The following is a 24,131-nucleotide window of genomic DNA, read 5'->3' on the forward strand; positions in this document are numbered from 1 at the left end:
TAAAAAGAACAGGGCTTGGTCATCAAAAACATCCCTCAGTATTAGAAATATAAAATATGTCTCCAAATTTAATTGTACATTAAAAACAGTCCACTTGTACCAAAGTCCCAGTGGGGTACCAGGCAGCCTGCAGTGTGCTTCTGCTTTTGTTTGACCATCACATTTACAGGTGTGGATGCAGCATTTGCAGAGCTCTGGTACCACTTGTACAAAACCCAGTCAGAATGGTCCTGAGGGGTTGTTCTGTGCCAGCCCAGCCCCTGCAGAGCCCTGTGTGCAACAGCACCTGGGGAGTGGGGAGGGCTCCAGGCCTGCTGCTGTTGTGCTGGCTCTGCTTCTCTGCTGCTCTTAATACCTTTCTCAGCTCTTGGTGAGGGTGTGTGTGTCTGTTTTTGTTTGGTTGGTGTTCTTCTGTTTGCAAAGCTAACCCAGCTGGCTGGGAGGCCACCTTAAACATAACTGCTGTGGGTTGTTGCTGCAGATGGTCATCGTGTATCTCCTTCCAGAAGATCAAAATCTTCCTGTTTGTTCAGCAGAGGTCAGGTCTTGCAGAGGTCCTTAGAAGCTGGTGATGGTTTTGTGGTTCCTTCCTACTCCTCCTTTGTCTGCTGTTTTATGTACCTGAGTAGAGCCAAGGGGACAATGAAAAAAGCTCCACAGACAGTGAAGCAAATCTCTGCCCCAGCCAGCCAGTAAACTGCAAAAGAAAGGGAATTCATCTTGTTAGTGTGCTCGTCCTTGCAGATGTGTGAATGCCCTCAAAGCTGTTGTGTTCACAGAGTACCTGCCCAGCTGAACAGAACTACTGACCCCTTGGGTGAGCCAGAGGGTGCCAGGAGCTCGGCACATGGCTGCACTCAGCAAACAGGTTCTGGCTTGCTTGGTGTTAACATCAGCCCCAGTTCAAGCTCTGAGGCTGCTTCCCCTTCCTCTGTCCCCTTACCCTGAATTGCCCAGGGGCTCTGACCCCATGCAGGGGGTACCTGTGCCCCTTCTGCCCCAGCTGGGCTGTCAGGTGCCAAGAAGAGGAAGGAGCCTGAGGCCACACTCACCTGCAGCTGCCAGGATGGGTCCCAGGGCTCTGGCCAGGGCGCCCAGGCTCCTCAGGATGCCCATGACTCGTCCCTTCTGGCCAGCAGTGCCTGTGCAAGCAGAGAGTGACACTGTGGGTCAGGGCACGGCTGTAGCTCTGAAGCTTTGTCCTTTGGGGCATTTCCCACTTGTATCTTCCCCTCCCATCACTTCTCACCCAGTGCTGAGCCTGCCCTTGCCCTCCACCAAGGCCTCATAACTGCATAAACACCAGGGCCTGGCACGAGTGCTTGGCAGGGACAATTTGCAGTGCACGTTCCCACAACCCCCCATGTCTATCCAAAACAAAAGCTTCACATTGTACACAAGATTTTCTGAGAAGGCCCAGGTGTACAATAAACACAGAACTGTGGATGCAAGTTAAATAAGAGCAACATAAACATGACCTTAATGAGCAAAACCTACTTTTCCACCTCAGCAAGCACTGCAGTCCGGGCACCCAGCTGACCCAAAGCCGTGTTATCCACAGATGGCACCACAGCTACATCTGCTTTACAAGGTAACAGAGCAACCCTGCCAGAAGGCTTCAGAAGGTTCCTCAGAAGGTCTTTTCTAAGGAATCAGCAAGAAATTATTTCACTGCTGGCAGGGATGGCTGTGTCCTTTTCAGAGAGCCCAGACTGTTCCCTCCTCAGTGCTGTTTGTGGCCTTTGCCCACTTCATCACCACCAGCCATGAGGTCACTGCAGTTTCCCCATCACACTGCACTGAGCTGTGTTACACAGCACAAAATTGCAGTGTGATATTGATGGTCACTGAGCAGATCATTAATGTTAGTGCTGGAATTATCAGTTATGAACAGGTATGAGCCATGGGCTGGTTCCTGTGCTCCTCTGCAGAAGAGCCTGAGACGTATCCACAACTGTTCCCTGTTGATGCTTCCCTCAACTCAAGGTCAGTTCTGTGCAATTTGAGCCAAGTCAATACAAAGGTCAGAGGAGGAAGGACACTCACCATAGCCTGACACCACTGCTGACAAACATGGGATAACAATGGCTGCAGCTGGAAAAATCCACAGAAGAGACTGTCAGTGAACAGCAGAGCTCAGAACAGACAAGAACAGTGGCAAACATGTGGCCCAAATCCGATCCTGCTGCAGAGCTCTGGGCACTCTACCCTCACTGAGTCACCAGGTTTAATCCAGGTCAGTGATGGGAGGGGACCCCCAAGGCAACCTGCAGGAAGAGCCCAGAGCTGGGAGTGCTCCAAGCAGATGTTTCACATTAGCATCCCTCATTCTGTGAGCCCTCGGGACAGGGATGGACAGGGCAGATCAGCCAGCTGGCAGCTTCCCAAATCACTGTGCTCTTATCAGGTGGAGCAGGGAATTGCTCGTGTTCCATACAGACAATGAGGTGGCTGTACCGAGTGACACTGTCCCTGTGCAGGCAGGGACTGGACTCAGGGAGGAGAGGCAGCTACAGCCTCTCTTGGGAAAGTGACATCCAAGAGGAAAATGTTACAAAATTTTTTGGACACAAAAGCCAAGAGTTGTTCAGCAATCACTGCCCTCTTACTGAAATAGGGGCCTTTTCTGCCAAGAAAAAAGTGCCTCAAACATATAAAGCAGGGGAAGGGAAGGGGAAGGGAAGAGCAGGAATGATTAAGGTTGATTTCACTGCAGGTGCCCCAACTGCTGGGCAGAGGGAGGAAAAGAAGAAGAGAATCCCCACCCTCCCAGGGCATTTCTAGCTGGCTTAACTGGGAAGAGATGGAGTCTGCACAGGAAGGGGCCAAGGAAGATTCAAATATGGTTAAACATAATGAACTCTCACTCCTCACCTGTCAGACACACAGCTGGCCCCAGACAAATAATAGGTTCAATAAGTACATTTTGTGGTTTACAGTTTACTCCTAAATCAAGCTGTACCATGCAAAAGAGAAGTCTACTTCTGTAATAAGTCATATATGGAGCTGCTTACCAATAGTTAGCAGCATTGGTAATACCTGAAATCTCTTTTTAAACATCCAATAGATGGATCCAACTTCATTCATTACTGTTTCCCTGCACAACAGCTTAGGCTGGCAGAACAGAATTTTGCAAACACTGAAATCATCTGACGCTCTCTCCGAACACCCTCAGAGTGTGCAGGTCTCCAGCCTCAGAAATAATGCAGCACCACTCGGGTACAAAGGTTCCCTGTCTCACTTTTTTCCTGAGCTGAGCTATTTAGTGAATCTTTGCTTCTAGGTCTCCTAAGAGGGGGTAAAAAGAGCTCCACAGTGGCACAGGGCAACAGGAGCACTGGGGATGCTTCCAAATACCACCATGACAAATTCCTGTGGTACGAACAGCATCAGAAAAAAACCCAGACACTTTCGTCCATATTTCACAAACCCAAGAGTCAACTTTCTGTTACTTGTAGCTTGAAATTAGAAGTGCATCTTTAACAGTGTGAATAAATACATGAAGAAAAATCATTTGTGCTTAGCTTGCAGTGCCTTTTGAACAGCTCACCGAAGGAGTACAGCAACAGTCCAGCGCTCAGCACGGTCACATTTGCAGCCCATCCAATTAACAAGAACGCTGGGATCAGCAGCACAATAGCCTGCAAGAGGAATGAGTCACACGGTTACAGCTGAGCCGCGCTTGTTAAAGCCCAGCTCGAGGTGTCCTGCCAGTTCCCTTCCCGGGACGGGACAGCACACAAGTCACAAGCAGAAAGCCCTTTCTTCCCAAGCAGACACTTCAAAGTCACCTGGATGGCCACACACCAGCACAATGAACTTTTCTGTTCCCTCTCACTATCATATGATTGCACACCACATGCAAGTTCTCTCTCTACTCATCTGCCCTTTGGGGGAGATTTTTCCTCTTGTTCTGTGTTAACCTGGCTTTAACTCTTCATCTCCTGAGCTGGCACAAGAGAAGAAAAAGCTTGTGTGCAGCAGGACTACAGCTCCTCTGCTTTTTCACAGCGTTTTTGGCTGATTTTACCTTTAGCTTTCAGGTTTCTGTAGCCAAGAGGAAAAAAAGCGGGGAGAGGGTGCATCTAAAATTCAAACCCCCAAAATAAAAAGCATTCTTCATCTGCCCCAAGAGCTGGACTTCCATTTCCCTGTGATGTCTCCCTTGCCTACAGAGCTCCTGCAGAAAAGACAGATCAGATGTGCTTTGTGTGTGATAAAGGAGGGTATTCACTGCCACTGAGGGCCTCATTTTGAAGATTCAGTGATAAATGAGCTACTGTAACCACTGTGCTAAGAGAGGCCACTTTTGCCATACGGTGCAGATTGACAAAGTGCCAGAATAACTTCAGCAAAAGGGGGAATTCCCGCAAAACCCACGGGCATCCCTGGAGAAGAGTGCCCCAGGGTTGGGGGTGTTCCTGAGGAGCCATCAGCCCAGCAAATGAGTGTCTGAGGTGACTGCAGTCCTGATGCAGGGCTGAGGAAGGAGTGTAAAAATGAGAGGTGCAAAGGGCAGTGTAGTGCCAGCAAACACAGCAGGCTGACAGAGCACAGGGGGGAGGCTGATGTGGAGGATGAAGCAGCACAGCTGATGTTCATCCACAGGGAAACGTGACACCAGCAGCCTGACATCAATGTTTGCCTGCCAGGGACCAGGGTGGAGATTGTTTCACCAGCAGAAATCACTTTAGGAGAAGCTGAGTCAATTCACTGGAATGCAGTGGTTTGGAAATCTACCCTGCCACCACTGATATCACACGGGCCTCAAAATAATGTAAAATACATTAATCAAGGCTCTAACAGTCCAAGCAAACCTACTGCCAAGGAGCCAAGGCAGTCCTTTGTTTGGCTCCGCACACAAATGTAAAGGACACATCTACTGTCCCCAGAGCTGTATGAACTGCAGGGAGCTGCTCCCTGTCATCCCAGCACAGCAGCTGCAGTGTCTCTGTGAGGAAAGAGCCAAGCAAAACAAAGGAATGTACACTTCTGTCACTGAAACCTCAGCCTGAACATCGATACATACTTTTGTTACGTGTAATACTGATGAACACAAACCAAAGACTGGAAAAAGAATCTATTTCTCCCTGCCCAGCAGTGAAATATACTCTAGGGAAAGTCTGTCAAGCACAAAGATAGCCAGATTGAAAATAACTTCCCAGAAAGAAAGTCAGAGATCAGCCCTGAAGCAGCTTTAGTAGTTTCTGCACTGCAAGAGAAATAACTGAAATAAAGCATACTCTTCCCAATATTCTACCTAATTTGCACAGATGGACAATCTGTTCTCATTCCTTACTGCAATTAAATATGAAGAACACAAAGTTTCAATAGCACTGTTGCTCATATCATAAGAAAGAGCTCTAATGTTCCAAAGTTTATTTAGACAGATAAGTGCCCAACAACCAGTTTTGAGAAGTCATTTAGCTGGATAGCTGAGACAGAAATTTCTTTTGATTGCACAAATACAGTTATAACCTCCAACTACCCTTCACTGCACTTCAGACTGAAAATTAACATACCAGATTTGTGAGGGGAGAAAGAAAACGAAATATTGATTTTTTTTTACCCTTTTTACAGCTCTGATTTCATTTCCTGGCTTGATTCGGCGAGCATAGCCTCCCTGGATCACAGCCATTGTTATTCCAATAAAGAAAAACATCTTGCCCTGCTGCATGCTGGAAGGGAGGCAAAAGCACAGAGCACAGAGTCAGGCACAGAGCAGAGTCAGGCACAGAGCATTCCACCCTGGATTCACCACTCCCGGGCAACCCCCCTGAGCAAGGGACACAAAAAACACAAAAAGCCCTCGGGGCTCTCACAGCTCTGCAGGGCTCTCAGCGCTGCCAGCAGCTGCCTGGGCAAGCAGAGAGCAACGAGGGAAAACTCTGAGGTTTTATTGTACAGGTGGGACAATGCTGGCAGGTGCTGCAGCCACCTCTGGGCTGCTGTGGGGTAGCTCAGGGTTTCTGGGCTGCCCACAAAGACTCAGCACATCAGTGAGTGTGAACTGTGCTGTGAACAGCTGGGCCATGTGCATGGAGATGTTGGTTTCCAAGGTGCAGCTCCTGGAGGGTTTGATGGAGGTCAGCAAGGCACAGTGTGGTGGTGATCTGCTGACACACTGGGAAGTCTGAGCCATCACTCCCTCCACCCTTCCATTTTCTTTAACTTTCCCTTTCCCCTCTCTCATTGACCGAATTATGTGGAATTCTGCAGCTCACTGAGGGCTGCCCTGAATGCACAGGACACAGCAGAGCTCAGAGCACTACAAAACCTCTCCTTGACACACATGGATTAGTTAAACCACAAACTGTAATGAAAGACAGACAGGGAAAAAGATGAGACAACCCCCTGAGAATTACTCAAAGGGGAGGACATGCACAGGAATCAAATTGCAAGTTCACATTCCTGGCTGGAATTTTTCCTATGAGCTGGCAGAAAAAGTATTTCAAGCTGAGCTGTTGGAGGATTCTGTTCTTTCTTCTCTGGTGGCTGACTACAGGAGATCAGGCTCTGTGACATGACTGCACACCATATGCCATGCTGAATTTGCTGATGAGCAAATATCAGCACACAGATATCCTCCCATCCTTTGTCTCTTTGAGCTTCAAGTTTTGTCCTGATACCCAGAAACTCTTTGAGCAAGAAAAGGTTTTTCTATAGTCAATACAACTAGCACAGCTATGCCTATTTCAGGGGCTAAAATTCAATCCTGGGTATTTATATTCCCTAGTTTTTAGAAGCTGTAGATGGAGTACTTCATTCATGATAAACATTGTGCCCATATTTCATCAATTCTTCTTACAAAGCCCAAATACCACCGAACAAAGGGGTGGCTTTACTAATGTCAGAAAGCCTCTCTTGAAAATACATGAAGAGACCTTAAATTAAAAGATTTTGGAAAATATCCTAGTCAAATATACAACATTTATTGCAATACCTGCTGAAGTGGAATCTCTGGTGAGTGAGAAAACTCAGTGTGTACTCCAAGCCAGAAAACAGAAAGAGGTACAGGAAGTAGGCCAGGCCCAAAATTTTGAGATTCTGAAGATCTGAAAAAACAAAAAACCCCAAACAAACACCAAGGGGGTGAGAGGTGGGGAGAAAAAAGCTGTGGTGTTTTCCAAGCCAAGCTCTACAATAAAACTACAATATAAGAGCAGCATTTATCAACTGTACAGGGAAATGTTCTCACCTCAGATGCTCATTTTAAATATCCATACAAGACATGCCACAAAAGGAGTCCTACAGAGATGCAGAGAATCCTACATCTCCAAGTCATGAATTGAAAAACAAAATTCCAGTCTGAAGTTCCTGGTTTGCAGTTTGAATAAGCAAACTCACACCTGCCTTGCTCATGCCTTGATCTATCTTTAAATCACTTCACTTACTGCAGCCAGTGGCTGAGGAAAACACAAATATCAGGTCAGAAATCTTCAAAGCATTCGTCTTCAAAACCTTATTTTGGGAATAAAAGGACCAAGGCCCAGTGGAACTTCTGATTGCCTGTTCATAAGTTATTGAGGTGGATTTTAAATGAGTAAACAGAATCCTGCTTCTGGAAGGGTCTGAGTACAGTTTTCACTTGGAGGCCAGTGCCCACACAAAGATGCAGTATTACTGTAAAAAGCCACCTGACACTTACTCTGCTCTGAGGGGGAATCCTTTCCTCGGGTGACTGCAGAGAACTGAAATAAAGCCAAAGGACTGAGCAAGTCAACTGCTGCCTGAAATCCAGATGTCACAGAAGGGACCTGATCAAAGACACAAAGAGGTTTATTAAAACCCTAATGCAATAACCACTGCTAGGAACTGACAGGAACCACCAAATGTGCCTCTACACCTACAAAATCCTCTGAGATGAAACAAAGCACCTGGCACTGGGATTTGAGTGGGCCCCAGTAACAACCCAGACTTTCTGAACTCACAACTGGTGCCAGTGACTGAATTGAAAAGGTAGAGCACTGACAGCATCTTTCACTGGAGACACAAATTCTTCTTTGGGTTCTTACAAAGCAGAAGGTCAAGCTGGATGAGGTTTTGATCAATCTGGTGTAATGGAAGGTGTCCCTTCTCATTCTCCACAGCCTTGCAGGTGGCTTTACTTGGTTCACCTTTTGCATCATCACTCATGTCCAAAGAACATTTACTGGGAGAATAATGGCACATCTGCCTGCAAGCTCACAGGCAGCTGAGGATTTGCTCTTGTGCTACGAATCTGAGACCACTGTGCACTGGTCTGTTTTGGTACTGGTTGCTGTTTTAGCCAGCCAGTGACACCTCCTGGGGAAGAGAAGGAAAATGTAATTTTTACAGAGATTCTTTGAAAATATTTTAGAGGAATTTCCAAGGAGATTCTACCCAGCCACAATGGGTGGCTTTTTAAAGAGGAAGATTTATTTTGTAACACTTTTGGGCCTTGTACTGTGTACATCTCAACCTAGTTATGTACCTAGTAGCACTCTCCCTCTTCCTTACCCACAGGCACTTATTCTTCCATCTAATGCTTATTCTTTCATCTATAGATAATTTACATTTTTATTAGTTTTTTTTAATTCTAAAATACAGAACATTAAAGAAAACATGAAAGGAAATAATGTCTGAATGATCAGAAATCAGATTAGAATGATCAATGATTATAAATCAAATGAATAGAAATCTTACATTATTAGGAAAACAATTTTTTTGAGTAGAACTTAGCCTGTCACTTTACACAACAGTCACAGACACTCAAGAATCCTGAATAATCACACATAGTATTTCATGCCTTCAAAGCACTGCACAGGCTTTATTTGAGGAGTTTTCTTCTCTTCCCAGATAGGGAGGGAGGGAGCTACTGAGGGCAGAGATTAAAGGTCAGATTATCAAAGGAATTTAATCTCAGTGCATGACCTGGGGAGTCATTAGGGCTGGATTTGATGAAGCTGTAAACAAATCAACCTTCAATATGGTATTAAGGACCTGCCTTGTTTTGATAGTCAAGAGTTCTGAGTACCCTACAGCAGAGTCTGGAGCCCATTAGTCTCACAACAGCAACCAGTTCAATAGGCTGGGCTGGCCTGGGGCCATGAAGCTGCTGATTCACACAGAAAATATTGGGATATTTATTCTCCCTCCCACTGCATGTATTGCACACAGTACAGACACACCCAAGAAGTTTGCTCACCCTGTTGAGAAGTCTAAGAGGATTTCCTGAAGCTGGCCTGTGGCAATCCCCAGTTCCTGCATGTGTTGGTAGGATGGGGTTTGCACTCCAGCACAGAGAACCTGGGCACAAGCAACTCCCTGCAAGCATCTTTGCCAGTAACAAAAATACCCTGTAGCTTGTACCTGTTCTGAATTATCATCCATGTCAGACAGGATGCCGAGCAGCTTTGCAAAAGGCTGATTTTAGTTTTGTCCAATTACAATACATTGTAATTGTACATGTTTAAAATCTTAAGTGTTTTATGAAACATATACACCTATTCGATTTTTTAATGCAGGTGTGTTTGTGTGTGCACACATAAAGTTTTTTTCAATTTCTCCTATCTTTGCCACAGAAACAGTGGTCTAGAAATTATTTCATCTACTGATCCATAATGAAAGCATTGTCCTAAAACTGGCTAAAGAGTTTCACCATCCCCCAAAAAGTACACACTGCCAATTTCAGTCAGTGTCAGCAGCTGCATGAAGTTGAGTTTCTTCACAGGTTCAAACTCTGCAACATCTAACTTGTATTTAATTTCTATGCTTATCCCATAATTGCTCAATTTTACTTCATGATCATCCCCAAAGTCACCATGAATGGCAGGCACATTTCAGAGTGTCTCTGCTCATTCTGTTTTCCTCTAATGCAGTAACAGGTCTGGAAGGCAGAGTCAGTCCACATCAGGACTGCAGCCTGGGCCTGCCAAGCTGCAGCCTCACCTCCCCAACCAGATGTGTTCAGTGTGCACAGAGCACAGCTTTGTCTGTCCACAAGTCTGCTACTGATACTGCACAGCCCTACACACAGCCCAGAAAAAGAGTTGTAAGACTCTCCCTCCAACTAGGCAGCCTTGCTCATGGCTAGATTAGCTAAAAACTAACTCAAAAGCTCTCAAAGGGGACAGATTCCACTAGAGACCTTCCTCTCCCCTTCTCCCAGTCAGGTCACAGCAGGAGCTGTTTTGGCTACCATAAGGCCAGCATGACTCTCTTGACCTGATCAACTCGTGGAACAGCTGACAAAAAGAGGAAGGAAGAGAGTAAAAATGCTGGTCTCTTTGGATAAAAACATATCCTTGTTTCCCATCCCCCTCCATTTTCCCTTCCTACAAGTTAATTTCAACATGAATCAATATGAAACACTCTGTCCCGTGAAAAGCAGACTGATAGAGAAACAAGGCTATAATGAGAACACAGCAAACTTCAAGGAAACAGATGTCTGATCCCACTGGCACATCCTCCTGCCATTTATCATGATGATTTCCCCTCTTTTTACAGCTTTGTCCTTCCAACATATTCTATTCCTGTACCTGTGAGAGCACCTGCTGCAGCTCAGCCCAGCCAAGTTCCAGAAAGGCAGCCAACATACCTGCCTTTCCTCTGCCATCCACAGGCCAAGAAAACTACTCAGAAAGTGGAAGGAATTACCAAGAAGAGAGCAGAGCAGCCTAATAACTGAAATTACAAATATGCTGGAACCCATGGATCCCATGCCCAGATGGAGGCTGACAGCACATCAGCACAAGAAGCCCCAAACCTGTCCCCCCATCCTGTCCTGAGCAGCCAAACTCTCTGTGCACTTTGTGTGACTGGGACCTGGCCCTGAGCAGCTTCCATTGCTGTACACTGCTGTACAGGGCCAGAGCCCCAAAAAGCAGTGACAGGGAGCTCCTTTCCTTTCCAAAATTCAGTGATGCTGGCTAATACAGAGCAGCTGGTCAGAACTTTCAAGAGGATAATAAAAGGGGGAGGGATCTATTCAGTCATCACATGATCCCAAAGGCACTGCAGCCAGTTAATCACTCTACAGCAAAGGAGAAATTGTTTATAGAATACAGATTTGCTCTGCAGCACTTCCCTACATCACTGCATTGCCACCTTCCTGGAGTGTGCAGCTCTAACTAAGAGCAGGACTTTATCTGGAAGGTTTAGGAACAGCCAAATAGGAAAGAGGAACAGATGACACATGGAAGAGTTGTTCAAAGAAAATAACACAACTGTGCTGCTTGGGAACATAGTGTGAGCAACAGATTTCACATGGGACACAACCTGCTGGGAAACACTCAGGAAGGTGCAAAGTTTTTGATCATTGCAGATAAAAGTTTCCTGAACAATTCTCTGTGTCAAATGGGTTTGGCTATCCAGAGACCAAGCATGCTCCAAAAACTGAGTGCTGCCTAGAAACCAGGGATCACAGCAAAGACCTAATCAGTGAAAGCCTCAGATCAAGTGTAGATACCCAGGGCTGAATTCCACCCCTCTCACTCTACAAAGGAGACTGTTCTAAGAGACTAATCAGACAGTGTCCAACCACACAATATTAAATCCTAATATTAATAAATGTTTGGCCCCACAAATCAAATCAGTCACTGAATTTTAGCACATGTAGGTATTTTCCATCTGTAGAAACAGAACAGCTCAGAAAAAAGTAACTTGTTATTTTAGTGTTCAAAATATTCAAGCAAATACAAGATAATAGGTAAGAAAACTTCTAACATATACTGGCTGAATGAAAGAAAATCCAGTCTCTGATATATTTACTTTTATGATTTGCTGAAGTTCTTCCCCAAGGAATCCTTGTGGTCACAGTTTAAATTTCACAGTCTCCCTCCTATGTTCACATTAGGTTTTGAGAAATTTAAGCATAACACACCAAAACCAAGAATGAAGCAGTCATGTTAATTATAAAGATCTTATATTACACTGGGCTAGGAGATGGGACCATCCCTGGAAGTGTTCAAGGTCAAGTTGAATGAGGTTTTGATCTATCTGGTCTAATGGAAGGTGTCCCTGCCTGTGGCGGGGGGGTTGGAAATAGGTGATCTTTAACCACCTTCCAACCCAAAATATTCTATGATTCTATGATCATACAACTGCTTTGACACCAGCATTAATAGTAATCCTTATCCCAGGAATGAGCTAAATTTCTGATACACTGGCTAAGCCTGTTCTTCACTGTTTCCAGTATTTCAACCATTTCCAAATCCTATTTTTACAGAAAAACCAGATCTTGAGACCAATGGTCCATTTACCCGTTTTTCCTTGGGAAGAGTCTCTGGAAGAAGGAGGAAGATGAAAATGAAGTCAGCCACAGCAAACACGAGTGCTGACAGCGCTGAGCGAAGGTAGAAGACTTCTCCTTTCTCTGTCTGCATGGCAAGGTAAGCACCCATCATGGGGCCCAGGGTGAAGCCCAGGGAGAAAGCAACACCAATCATGGCCTGCAGGGATAAAGTGAACACAGACAGAGAATTTTAGACACCAGTTTTTTCAGGTTGTGAAACTATTTGGATTAACCAGGTACAGAACTCAATCATCCTGAGGATGCAGGGAGTGCACAGCAAGGAGCAAGAAGCTTTAAAAGCCTGCTGTTTCCAAAGAACCAATTTTGTTTTCTGTCCAGTCAGGGAAGTGGCAGGAACAGGCAGTGGCTCATCACTGTTTGGAAATAGCTTCAGTCAGATGCTGTTTGCCTCCCAGAAAGCAGAATGAACATGCCTGCTTTGCTTTGGAACAGAAAAGAATACAAGCCATGTGGATGTGAGCCATGCTGCACTAAGTGACTTACTCTCAGGCCTTAAAAATAGGCCCTGATGCATTTTATTTACTAGTGCTGTAAGGCTACCTCTCTCCACAAATAAAAATGCATTTTGGCTCCCCAGGATTATGATAATTTGCTTGGAAGATTCATTAGCTATCACTGTGAAATCTAAAGCCTTCCCCTCCCAAGAAGCAGCTGTCCTCCATAGTGGCTTGTAACAATCTGTTAAGAGAAGTCTGGGCCTGTAAGGTTTTTATAGGATAAAAGATATAACTGGTAATTCACAGATCAAGTTCAGCCTGCAGGATGTTTCCATCTGGGCCACTGCCTTCTGGAAGTGGATAGGGCAGCTGCTCATCCTTCTCAGTCAGCCAAATGTCACATCCTCCACCCACTGAGCTCAGATCCTGAAGCCAGTGCAGTGTGCAAGAAGTCAGGAGCACTGTTTGCTGTGCTGCTGTGCTTACACAGCTTGGGAAGGTGAGGAAAAGGGGCTGTCCTGTAATTGGCTTCCAGCTGCCAAAACTGGGCCATAAGACCTTTTGATTACTAAGCTATTATAATCAGAATTAAAGTTGCCAGCAGGAGAAACAGTTCTAACACTGAAACAAGATAGTTTTCCCATTAGAGTATCTGTGTTTCACTTGTGGGTGAAGGTCATTGGCAGAAGTTCAAGAGCTCCCAGGAATACGATCTGGCACCTTTCCAGAAGCAAGGTAGAATGTAAAGTCATGTCTTCACTTGATCAGTGAATACACACCTCATGAAGACATACTGAGCACCCAAAAGCAATTAAAAATTGCCTATTAACACTGAACATGTGCCCTACAAGTGTAACTCACCATGCCCTTGCTCCGTGCTTTTGGAGAGTGCAAGTCAGCAATGATGGCTGTGGAGAGGCTGACATTCCCTTTGCTTATCCCCCCGATGATCCTGGAGAGAAGAAAAACGCCAAAAGTCCGAGAGGCAGCCCAGAGTGAGTATGAGGCTATCAAACCCATCTGCAGAAGCAAGAAAGGGTTCTTTATAAAGCAATGCAAAGTTGATGTCATTTCTCCCTACTTCCTAGCCAAACATTTGCATTTTTTTGTTTGTTTTCAATGGCTGCTCCAAACCCCATGTAACAGAACTGGCTGAATAAACTGACACTGCACCGTGTCTTGAACAGCAATACAAAAGAAGTGGAAATAAGTCCATACAAACTACATATAATTGGGATATTTCTAACAAAATTAGAAGAGCAAAATTCTGTGCGTGTTAAATCAGTCCTGGGTACAAAACATTTTTGTACATCCATTTGTTTCCAAATTCAAGAGAAATGTGAGTTCAAAATAAGAAGAATGTTCACATTCATAAGAAATGCATTTTGCAGTGCTATATAGAACTTCCTAACCAACAATTCCCAGGCTCTGTGGAACAGGTCATGAAGTGATCAGCCCTCATTAATCACTTGATGAACTAAAATACATAGGAATTAAGTCTAACATTTGTTAACAGAGTATCTGAAGTCATTCTCCCATACACAGGGGGTTTTGGAAAATAACAGAAACAGATAAATATTTTGTGTCTTCTGTGAACAGTTCTGGGTCTGGGAAGCTCAGTTTAAGCACTCACACTTGGAAGTGTGGCCAAGTGACTTGGCAAGAAAGAGTCAACAACCAGCAGATCTCGAAAATTCAACTCTAGAGCTGAACTGAGACTGTCACAATTCAGTTCCTGTACTAAGCACAAGATCATGGTGCCTTCCTCTGTATATTGAGATGCCATGACTAAGATCAGCATGTGACACTCACCACTGTCACCAGGATGACAGGCCTTCTGCCCCAGTGGTCTGACACAGCACCAGTGAGGGGAGAGGAGAAAAACTGCAGGAGGGAAAAGATTGAGCCAATCAGACCTAAAAAAAAGAAAAGATAAAAAGACATGAATCATTAGGTTTGCTGCTTTCATATTAAATATAAAGACAGCCAAGCTGCTCGAGATCTATCACACTATGTGTGATAAAAACTTGAAATTAAATGTAAAACAGCAGCTATGAAGAATAGCTTTGTCTCTTAGAACACCAACATTGCATTGTTACTTAACTGAGGCAGCAAATATAGACAGTCCAGATGCACAGTCTGACCACAGTAACAGGCATAAACTGGATTAATTCCTGGTTACTTCACTGGTGAGAAAGGGTTTGAAACTCACTGGTTATTATGAAATGATGATTCTCCAATGTTTCCCTCCTGACTACATACATTTTTTCTTCTTAAAGCAGAGATAACACAGTCTTTAACAGTCACAGTTCTTTTAAGACTTTTTGATTGTGTGAGCCTGATTCTGTCACACTTAATTAGTTTTTCTTTCCTTTTTATCATGGAAAGAAGGACTTAAGCACTGCTGTTAGTGAGGCACCCTAAGAGGAAGGAGTGATTCCAACAGACTCCAAGAGTCCTTTGAAATCTGCCTCCAGCTTCTGTGATCTTTAATTCCTCTTTTCTCTTGCCATATCTAGCTTCATAGACTTATTAATTTGCACTACACTCTCAACAAGCAGGCAAAAGTAGCTTTGCTGTCACAGCTTTTCTCTAAAGGAAAAACTGGGTTATATGTTTCAGATCATTCAGCTATCAAAGCTTTAAAAGGCAGAGACAGACCAGAAGTTCTGCTCCCATCAGCTTTGAGGGAGGCAGAATATTGATACTGAACACCTTGTTGGGAAGAGCTTCTTGTGATAACTCACAGCTCAAAAAAACTAGGTAAAAAAATCTTACAGAATTTTATATGGGCAGTTTATGACACACAGTTCCCTTCATTGTGTTTCTAGCACTGTAAAAACACCCTTCCATGGCAAATATTTCCAAGCCAGCATGCAGCAAAACCAGGGCTGCTCCACAGGGGGGAAGGAGCTGGGAGCTGAGGGTGACCACAGCACTGGCAGTGCCCTCACCAGCCTGGTGTCCCACAGCCTGATGGGCTGGGCAGAGCAGGTGCTGCCAACAGCACCCATTGACAGTCCCACACAGGGCAAGGGTTCAACACATCCTTCCAGGGAGTCCAGTCTGGACCAGCAGGAGTCAGGGGCAGAGAAAGGAGTGGAAACAACATGATGATGTTGGCTGGGAGACAAGACACCTCCAGGGTAAGTCTGAGGTCCATCCAAGAGAGGGGGACAGAGACAGCCCTGGAGGCAAAGTCTGAAATACAGCTCCTGAATCACTGGGCAGAAAGTGTGTGGGTGATTGGTCACAGCAAATAAGTATTGGTGCCCTCAGGGCCCTGACGTGGGCAGAGAAGTTTCTGCCTTGAAAAGCCTGCAGTCTAATGAAAAATGAAAAATATGGCTGGCACTGGGAGAAACAAGAAGATGATCTGGAAAGCACCTTCCCAATCTGCTCCTTGTGGCAGACGAGGGCAGTGAAGGAACACAGGCTCCAGCAGCCTCTGCTTAACATCACAACTATAATGAAACTTTCCACACAGCACTCCCAGGAGTGCAGGACACGGGAGGTAAAAGGAAAAGCAACAAGTTGGACTTGACTGGGAGTTCCCACCCCTTGTCTAAACAACCTGAGATGGTGAGAAGTTGAAAGTAGGAAGCTTCTGGTCAAGTCTTAGAGGAGACAGAAAGCAGCTTCTGAGGGATTAAAGAAAACTGTTTCCTAGCATTCTAAGCCAGTAACTTGACTAAAAAATGAGCAGAGAAAGAAAAACATGCCTGCAAGGATATGGTGGGAAAGAAGAAAATGGCTTATAAACTTCCTAATGCCTGTTATACCAAATTAAACTACTTTAAATAGTAACAATACATTCACACAGATTTTAATTAAGTTTTGTGTTTCATTTAGTTTATTTTAAAAGCCTTTTGCTTATCCTGGGGGAGACCTTAGCCCACTAAAAAGAGAGGGTAGACAGGTTCTAACTAAAATTAACCCAGACACCTTCCAATTGTCATACTCTGAAATCACAGTTTTATCACAACTGTCTAGATGGCAAGAAGCCAGAAGTGTCTCTGATGTGTACCATGACATATTTCCCTCACTGTTCCTGCTGGAGCTCATCCACAGCAGTGTCCTAATGACAGAAAATGCTTATGGGTCCTGCAAGCCAGCAGCTCTGCTGCTTTTAATAAGACTAATGGGATTTAGAAGCAGCGCTGCACTACACCCGCCCGAGGGGCCGGCAAGGCTGGAATGCACAAGTTTCTATTTGCTTCCGACTGATTGATCTCTGTTCATGTGCGGATCAATTGGGAAGGGGGAGTCACTTCTGTGAATGCCAGGGCCCAGCACAGCAGCTCCCGACCCTCAGCTGGCAGTCTGACAACAAGGAACAGCAGGCCTGTATTTCTGTTACAATCTGTAGAACAAATTGAGTAAGATCATAGCATAATTCAGGTTAAAAAGGAGCTCTGGAGGTCACCTACTCCAACCACCTGCTCATAGGGTCAGCTGTGAGGTCAGAGCAGATTGTCCAGGGCCTTACCCAATCAGAGTCTGACAATCTCTGAGGCTGGACACTGCTCTGGGCAGCCTGTTCCGCTGACCATCCTCCCACGAAAAATGTTCCCCCGTATTTCCCACTTGAACCTCCCCTGCTTCTACTTACATCTGTAGCCTCTCCTTCTCCCACACACCTCAGTGAAGATCCTAGCTCTCCATAACCTCCCCACAAGTGTTGGAAAGCTGCCATTCACTGCAGACCAGCCAAGGGCTCCAGACTCTCCACTGGACTCACCACAGTGCATGGACACTCTTCCCTGTACTGGGGACCAAAACTGAATGTAACAATTCAGATATGGTGCATCCAGTGCTGAGGAGAGCAAGATGATCACTTCCCTTAATCCACTGATTCTGATTCCGTTCATGCATCCCAGGAGCTGTTGGCACCTTTGCTGCCAGGGCTGGCTCATGCTCAGCTTGCTGCTCACCAGGAGCCCCAGGGCCACCAGTGAGTGTCCAGTCTGCAGCATTGCAAGCACTACTTTTTCCCACAGGCAGGACCTAAAATTTATCCTTACTGAATTTCACATTATCCCATTCCTCCTGCCTGTCTAGGTGTCTCCAAATGACAGAGATGGGGCTGTCCAACTCTTCATTGCTATCAGTGTGTTGAAAACAAAATAATTTATAGTCTAAGAGACTTCTTCTGTGTTACTTAAACCTAGAACTAATAACAGGCAAGCATGCTTTTTGTATTTCTCGTCATTCTTCACATCAACGTTGAAAATAACTTGGAAAGAACAGTGTTTTTTGGCTGTTAGCTTATCTGTTCAGTTTCCCTACCTCCAAACAAGACACTGTTGTATTTCCTCTCTGGAGGTATCCCAGCCATCCCTGCAAACCAGTCTACCCCATGTTGCAATGACAAATAGAATCCATCCTGAAAAACAGAAAACAGGGAAACAGAAGCAGGAAGAAGTTTATTTTCAAAGACTGCATCAGAAAATAGACACAATGTGAACTAGAGACAATGTTAGATGATTCCTTCCCTCCTCCTCCCCACGAGGGAAAATTTCCTCACTGATCAAAAATAGCTTAAACTGTGAATGTTAACAGGCAGCAGATAGTACATGTTTGGGTGGGACAATGTCTGAATTTGAACTTTTTCAAGCATTCAGGCCCATTACCTGCTAAATCCTGAATTAAACAGGCATGACCTGAATCTTTCAATTAAAAAGGCAACATGAGACACACTCTGTCCTGCTGCACATGTTTAGCCTGGGAGAACAGAAGCTTGCAGAAGGAAAAGGTGGTGCAAAAAAAGAATGATTCCCAAAAAGAGGATGAGGACTTGAAAAGAAGAGGGTCTGGAAGAGAAGGCGGAGATCTTGGCTATTGGAGATACACTGGAAGTGGAGGAAGACCCTAGAGATCAGAGTCTACAGTTTGGGTTAGAGATATGGTTGTAAGGACAAAGGCTACAGCTGCAGCTGGAGTGGGGTTAGAGAGGGGCTGAGAGACAGAGGTGGGGGCTGCAAAAACAATTCTCCCACAACAACATGTTCATCTTGACCAGTAATGCCATTAACACCTCAGAAGGGTAACAATAGCACCTGCACAGCCAGGATCCAACAGGACTTTCTGCTCTGTTCCTGGAGCAGCAGCCTTCCTAGCATTCCCTGCTAGGAATGGAAGTTGAGATGGAACTCCACACTGGGGGAGGGCAAGTGACCTTGTGAAATACTCAGGTGGGGTAAAAGCTCTCATCTCTTTGGTTCTTCAATAAACCCCAGCACACAGATCCATTATGAACTGCCTCACCAGTGACATCAGTGTAAGACACAAAAGCACTGGTAAACACAAGGACTAGTCCCTAAGAAATACCTGAATTTTTATCAAAACAAATCTCCCATTTTAATGAAAAAATAAGGGTGAAGAATCTTATGCAGGTTGACTAATAAATTCAGTCCATTAACCATTTATATGTGCCAGGTAATTATTAATCTTTCTACAGCTGCTTGGTTTGCCCCAAGGCAGGTGATTTTTCTTCCATTCTTCCCTCAAGATCCTAACATTTTTTGTGGGCTGACTTTCTTGTTACTTACCTCAGTCTGGCTGTAATAATCAAGGATGGAAGGAAAGAGTGGCAAGATGAGGGCAAATCCCAACAAGTCGATGAAGAGGGCCAGGAAGACAATAGTAATAACACGATTATGGTTCTGTTCCTGCCTGTCATTGCTGGAGCTGCTGCTGCTGCTGCTTCCTCTCTCTCCCAGGGCCATGTTCCCAGTGCTCTGCTCCTAAAAAAAACTGCATTTATATCCAGTCAACAGGAAGCTTTTTGCAGGTCTTCCATAAGAGTATCTTGCTGATTCATTCCTACTTTCTACAGACTTCACAAAAATAAGTTCTGGCTATATTAAGCTACCTGGGAACAAGGGAACAAGAGCCTCAACCTTCCAGTCTTGGTTATTAGCTCAGCACTACATTTTCTCCCATCAAGGACAGGCTACAAAGGCAGTAAAACAACAAACTCTATTCTAGGAGCACCTCAAATAGAACAGAACTAAGGAGCATTTGAAGTTTGTTAACATGTGAGCAACACTACCATGACTTCCCTACATGTTTTCAACTCAGCATTACAGTAAAATAGGTATGAAAGGGCACTCTATTCCAAATATTTACATCCAAATAAGAGTTTATTTGTGCCTTCAGTGTATATTAGAAATTACCAAAACAACAATTTAAAAAAAAAAGGCAGACTTCCTAACTATTGCAGGAATGCTGTCTTCTAGATAAACCCCACAGAGCAACACAAGAAACAACAGAAGAAAATTTTTAAACTTCATCTTTTATTTCTTCCTCCAGATGGTAGCTACTGACCTGGGGCATCAAATGATGAAGGCAGCATTTTTATTTTGTCAGAAATACCAGAACTATCAACTCTCTTTGATAATACTCCAAAACTATCTTAAAGCCCTAAACAAGGACACCGATCATATATAGTTCAGTCTTTAAGAAATGAAGGAGTTGGTCTCAATCCCAAAAATTAATTCATTTGCAACATAAATCAAAATCAAGGAGTAATATATAAACCATGGAACTGCAAACTTCAGAATTGTAAAACATACATGATATCTCAGTCATAAAAGAATCAAATTTACAGTCCCCTCCTCTGCAAAAGTCCCTGAAAGTTTGTTGGACTAAGAATAAAAAAGGAGACAGAATTTCATCCAAAGCCAATTAATACAAAAACATTCATTGACTTTGATGAGTCAGCACTGAAAACAGTGAGCAATTCTTAATCTATGTTCCAGACCAGATATACCATATTATATACACAAGGCACTTGCACATAGAAAACGATATTACACTAATTGAAGGCTATAACACTTTGTCACGCTCAGCAATAAATATTATTGTGACATTTCTTGACCTATGAAGTCAGTTTAGTGGCACTGAAGCATTATTAAAGCTCAGTTGCCAGGAGGTAAATAAACATGGAATGGGGGCCACCTGCAATTCATTTACTAAACTCTTGGCATAATGCTCTTAACCAAACTGGTCTGATTTAGCAGATTGATGTTCAAGATCCTTTTATTTAAAATGGCAAATCATCACTGCTACAAATATTCAGCATTATTTTCATACCCAAATGATAAAAGAGCACATGGAGCCAAAATAACCATTTCTTTAAGCAAATACTCTCTGGGCCTAGGTCTATCCAGCCAACAGCTGAGGGATGGGGTCACTGAGGCAGACTGTATCTTGGTTTTCCTCACAATTTGTTTAGTCATCCACTTAATTGTATGACCAAGCTGAACTCTATTCCAGGATTATTTACAAAGGTAACATCCCTCACACCCTTCCCTCAGGAACATTTCTGCCAGCGTGCAGCTCCAACCCATCGATGCTTGTGCTGACCTTTCACTCTGCTCCAGTTTTGGCTGCGTGGTTGCGATTTCCCTTACGCAATATCCCAAGGTACTGCACGTTTCTGCCTTTGTGCTCCATCGGTTTGGTTGTTCAAACCTCTCCATATTTTTTTGCCAGGCAGGAAACCACAACATTTTACAGGCCCTTGGCATCCTGACAGCAAAAACAGAGCACTTCACCTCCACGGCGACATCTGCCTTGCGTGAGGCGCGCTGGGAGAGGAGGGCTCTGGCTTTGGGCAAGTTATTCCTCAGCACACGTGAATCCCTCACAGCCGCTGCCTCTGCCCGGCTCTCCCCAGTCCTTCCTTCCCTCGGCATTCCCTGCCTGTGTCCCGTCGCTTCTGTCCCCGTCCTCCGTCCGCAGGGCCGGGGCTTGGTGCCGTGGCTCCCAGGAAGGGCTCAGCACCAAAGCCGGCCCTGCCCGAACTGAGATTTGTTATCTACCAGCAGCCAAAATTTCATCCTTCGGAGGTTTTCTCACCTCACCTTTTCGCCTTGGAAAATTTTCCAGGCCCGGCTTTACCTGCTCAGCCCCGGGAGGGCTCCTCAGCCTCCCTCACGCAGCCCCGGCTCAGGTCAGGGCAGGCGCTCGGCCGGGCACGGAGACAAGCCGCAGTTCCCCAGGGCAGGGCAGGGGCGGCCCGGCAGAGATGAGGCGGAGGACGCGGGGTCCCTCCCGCCGGCGGAGCCGCGCCCGGCCCTGCCCCGCCGCCCTTCCGCCCCGGGCACCTACCGCTGCTCCGGGCTGCGCGGGCGACCCCGCCCGCCAAGAGACTCCCCGGGGATGCTGCGGGCGGCGGCTCCTCCCCGGCCCTCCGCGGCGCCCCGGCCGCCTTCCTGTTCCGGCGGGGATGGAGCCGCTCCCGGCACTGCTGAGGACGGACCCGGCCCGCCCGAGCGGCTCCGCGGAGCGCGGCGGGGCTTGAGCACCCAGCGCAGCGCCGCGGTACGGAATGAACCGCGAACCTCGCACCGCAGCCCTGCCTTCGCCCTTAAACACAGGTCCTGAAACACTCGTTCCAAGGGGAGAGCGGCGTTCCGTTTATTGCTACAGCAGCAATAAATACAGTTAGCTGCGGCGTTGATAAGGGCTATCTGACAAAGAGAAGAAGGTAGTTGCAAAAGATGTAACTGTTCCCAAACTAAATTGCTTCCTCAACACTAAGTTTTTTAGCCCGGAGAACATGAATAGCTGTGGTATTGTAAGCGCCACCGAGCACTGTGCCCTTATCCAGGCGTGTCTGGTGTCCAACTTGCTAATTAAAATGGGAGGATGTGGTTACAAGTGGACTTACGCAGATCCATCACCACAGTCTTAAACAGGTAAGAATCTGCCAGCAAAATGTATAAAGCAAATTAATACAGGTATTAAAAACACTTCTGATTCCCTCGAAGGCAATGTAGTTATCAGCACTTGGACGCAGACCTTCTGCTCAGGGACATCTCTCTCATGGATTGCCAGCTGATTAGACTTGGAGGAGCTTATGTAAGCATAACATCAGGATTAACATGCCAGTTAGATCAAATAGTTACCTAACTGGCTAACTCAAATAGTGAGCTGCTAATCTCACGTATACCTGAGAATTTTATGTACTTGGTTTGGTGTGAGAAATATGGTAGATCCATAGTGAGAAACCTGAATGATCACAAAATTGCAGTCCATTCCAAGGCAAAATTCTTTTTTGAGGTGCTCTGGACTAAGTATGAATAATCCTTTAATACCTGGAATACATATATATGTATTCTTCTGGTTGCTTATCACTGTATATAACTGATCAGGCACCATCTGAATTGAGACAGATGAAAAAAACCCTATTGAGACACCAAATAAAACAGCTCTTCCTGCTGTTAAATCTACTGGCCTAAAGCTTTTGCAGATCACTGAGCCCAGCTGTGTTACTGCAGTCAACCATGTCATACAATCCTGCATGTAAATACATTACACTGTTTCTAGAACTAGGTATGTCATTACTCACTCCTTTCCAGTCTAAAGTCTTGCACATCCTGCAGATAATCACTTAAATTTGGTTCCTAGAATACATTTATTAACATTGGCCTTTTTCTTACATCAGTCTTGGTTTTTTACTGAAGTAACGCCTCATTTACTCTTTTACTTCCCTGTTCTATTGCCAGAAAGCAGTGTTAGCCCTAATGTCAATATTTTGAAGTATTTAATGCCATACAGCATCTTCATCATTTTTTAGACTCAGTGTTCAGACTGCATGAAAGATTTTAGTTTTCTACTCCAGACCTGATTTACTGAAGAAGAAAAAAACCCAACCCCAACCTTCCCCCAAACCAAACCCTTACAAAAACCAGTCTTTTAACTAAGACTGCACACCCAATACATTTAGGACTGAAATACACCTGTTTAGCTTAGGAGACACACCTGGAAGACCACAAGAAGCACATTCATAGAATGCTTTTGACCCCCCTCACAGTCTCAGAGTGATGATAAAGCTGCCAAATGTTTTGTCAGAGCTTCTGTTTGACTTCTCCAAATGCCCAGAAGGCCCATGAAGAGGAAAGAAGTCCCACAATTCCTGTGGCTGACACCAACCTCAGCCCAGCAGCCAAAGTGCCCCTGTCAAGCTCAGGAGCAGCCTCAGTGCCCCACTCAGCAGAAATCTGGTGGTCAGAGGGGAAGCTTTACACAGAGCAGGGACACATCATGGTAGATTGTGACTTCTGAAAGGCACAACTGAGTATATCAAACTGCTTACCAGCTTCCAGCTGACAACCAAAAGACCAAACTCCTGAGGAAGCTTTTCATGCTGTCATAAAAAAGGTAATTTATGCAGTTTTTAGCTGAACAGTTTTGTTCTCACTCTATTCTTTACAATATTCATATTCAAGGTAGCTATTGTCTGGGACAGCTGATGTTGATAGATAAGCTACCTAAAACTAAAGGCAAAATGGTGATTTTCTTTATTTGTGTGTGATGACTTGATTCTAGTTACAGGGCAGTTTCTTTTTTTTGTCTAATTAAATACAAATTTACAACTGATAATTGATGTGTCAAAAGGCCTGTTA

General features: G+C 45.0%; 1 protein-coding gene across 4 annotated transcripts; it reads right to left on the minus strand.

Annotated features, from left to right (window-relative positions):
* Positions 1 to 3: 3 nt before the first annotated feature.
* MFSD10 (major facilitator superfamily domain containing 10) lies at positions 4 to 22,022 on the minus strand. Of its 4 annotated transcripts, none has more exons than XM_030947622.1 (13): positions 21,832 to 22,022; positions 19,266 to 19,470; positions 18,004 to 18,100; positions 14,527 to 14,630; positions 13,576 to 13,734; positions 12,225 to 12,413; positions 7,649 to 7,757; positions 6,944 to 7,055; positions 5,570 to 5,678; positions 3,551 to 3,641; positions 2,047 to 2,094; positions 1,053 to 1,142; positions 4 to 697 (listed from the first exon to the last, which is right to left on the minus strand). In XM_030947622.1, exons 2-13 carry the CDS (start codon positions 19,440 to 19,442, stop codon positions 591 to 593), a joined length of 1,392 nt encoding a protein of 463 aa, XP_030803482.1. In that variant the 5' UTR covers positions 19,443 to 19,470; positions 21,832 to 22,022; the 3' UTR covers positions 4 to 590. The 4 variants fall into 4 exon arrangements, with proteins under 4 accessions (XP_030803482.1, XP_030803483.1, XP_030803481.1 ...); XM_030947623.1 differs by lacking the exon at positions 21,832 to 22,022 and adding an exon at positions 21,622 to 21,804 and having other exon boundaries at positions 19,266 to 19,460; XM_030947621.1 differs by lacking the exon at positions 21,832 to 22,022 and adding an exon at positions 21,622 to 21,804.
* Positions 22,023 to 24,131: the final 2,109 nt, after the last annotated feature.

This window comes from Camarhynchus parvulus, chromosome 4 (assembly GCF_901933205.1).
Source record: "Camarhynchus parvulus chromosome 4, STF_HiC, whole genome shotgun sequence".
Taxonomy (NCBI): domain Eukaryota; kingdom Metazoa; phylum Chordata; class Aves; order Passeriformes; family Thraupidae; genus Camarhynchus; species Camarhynchus parvulus.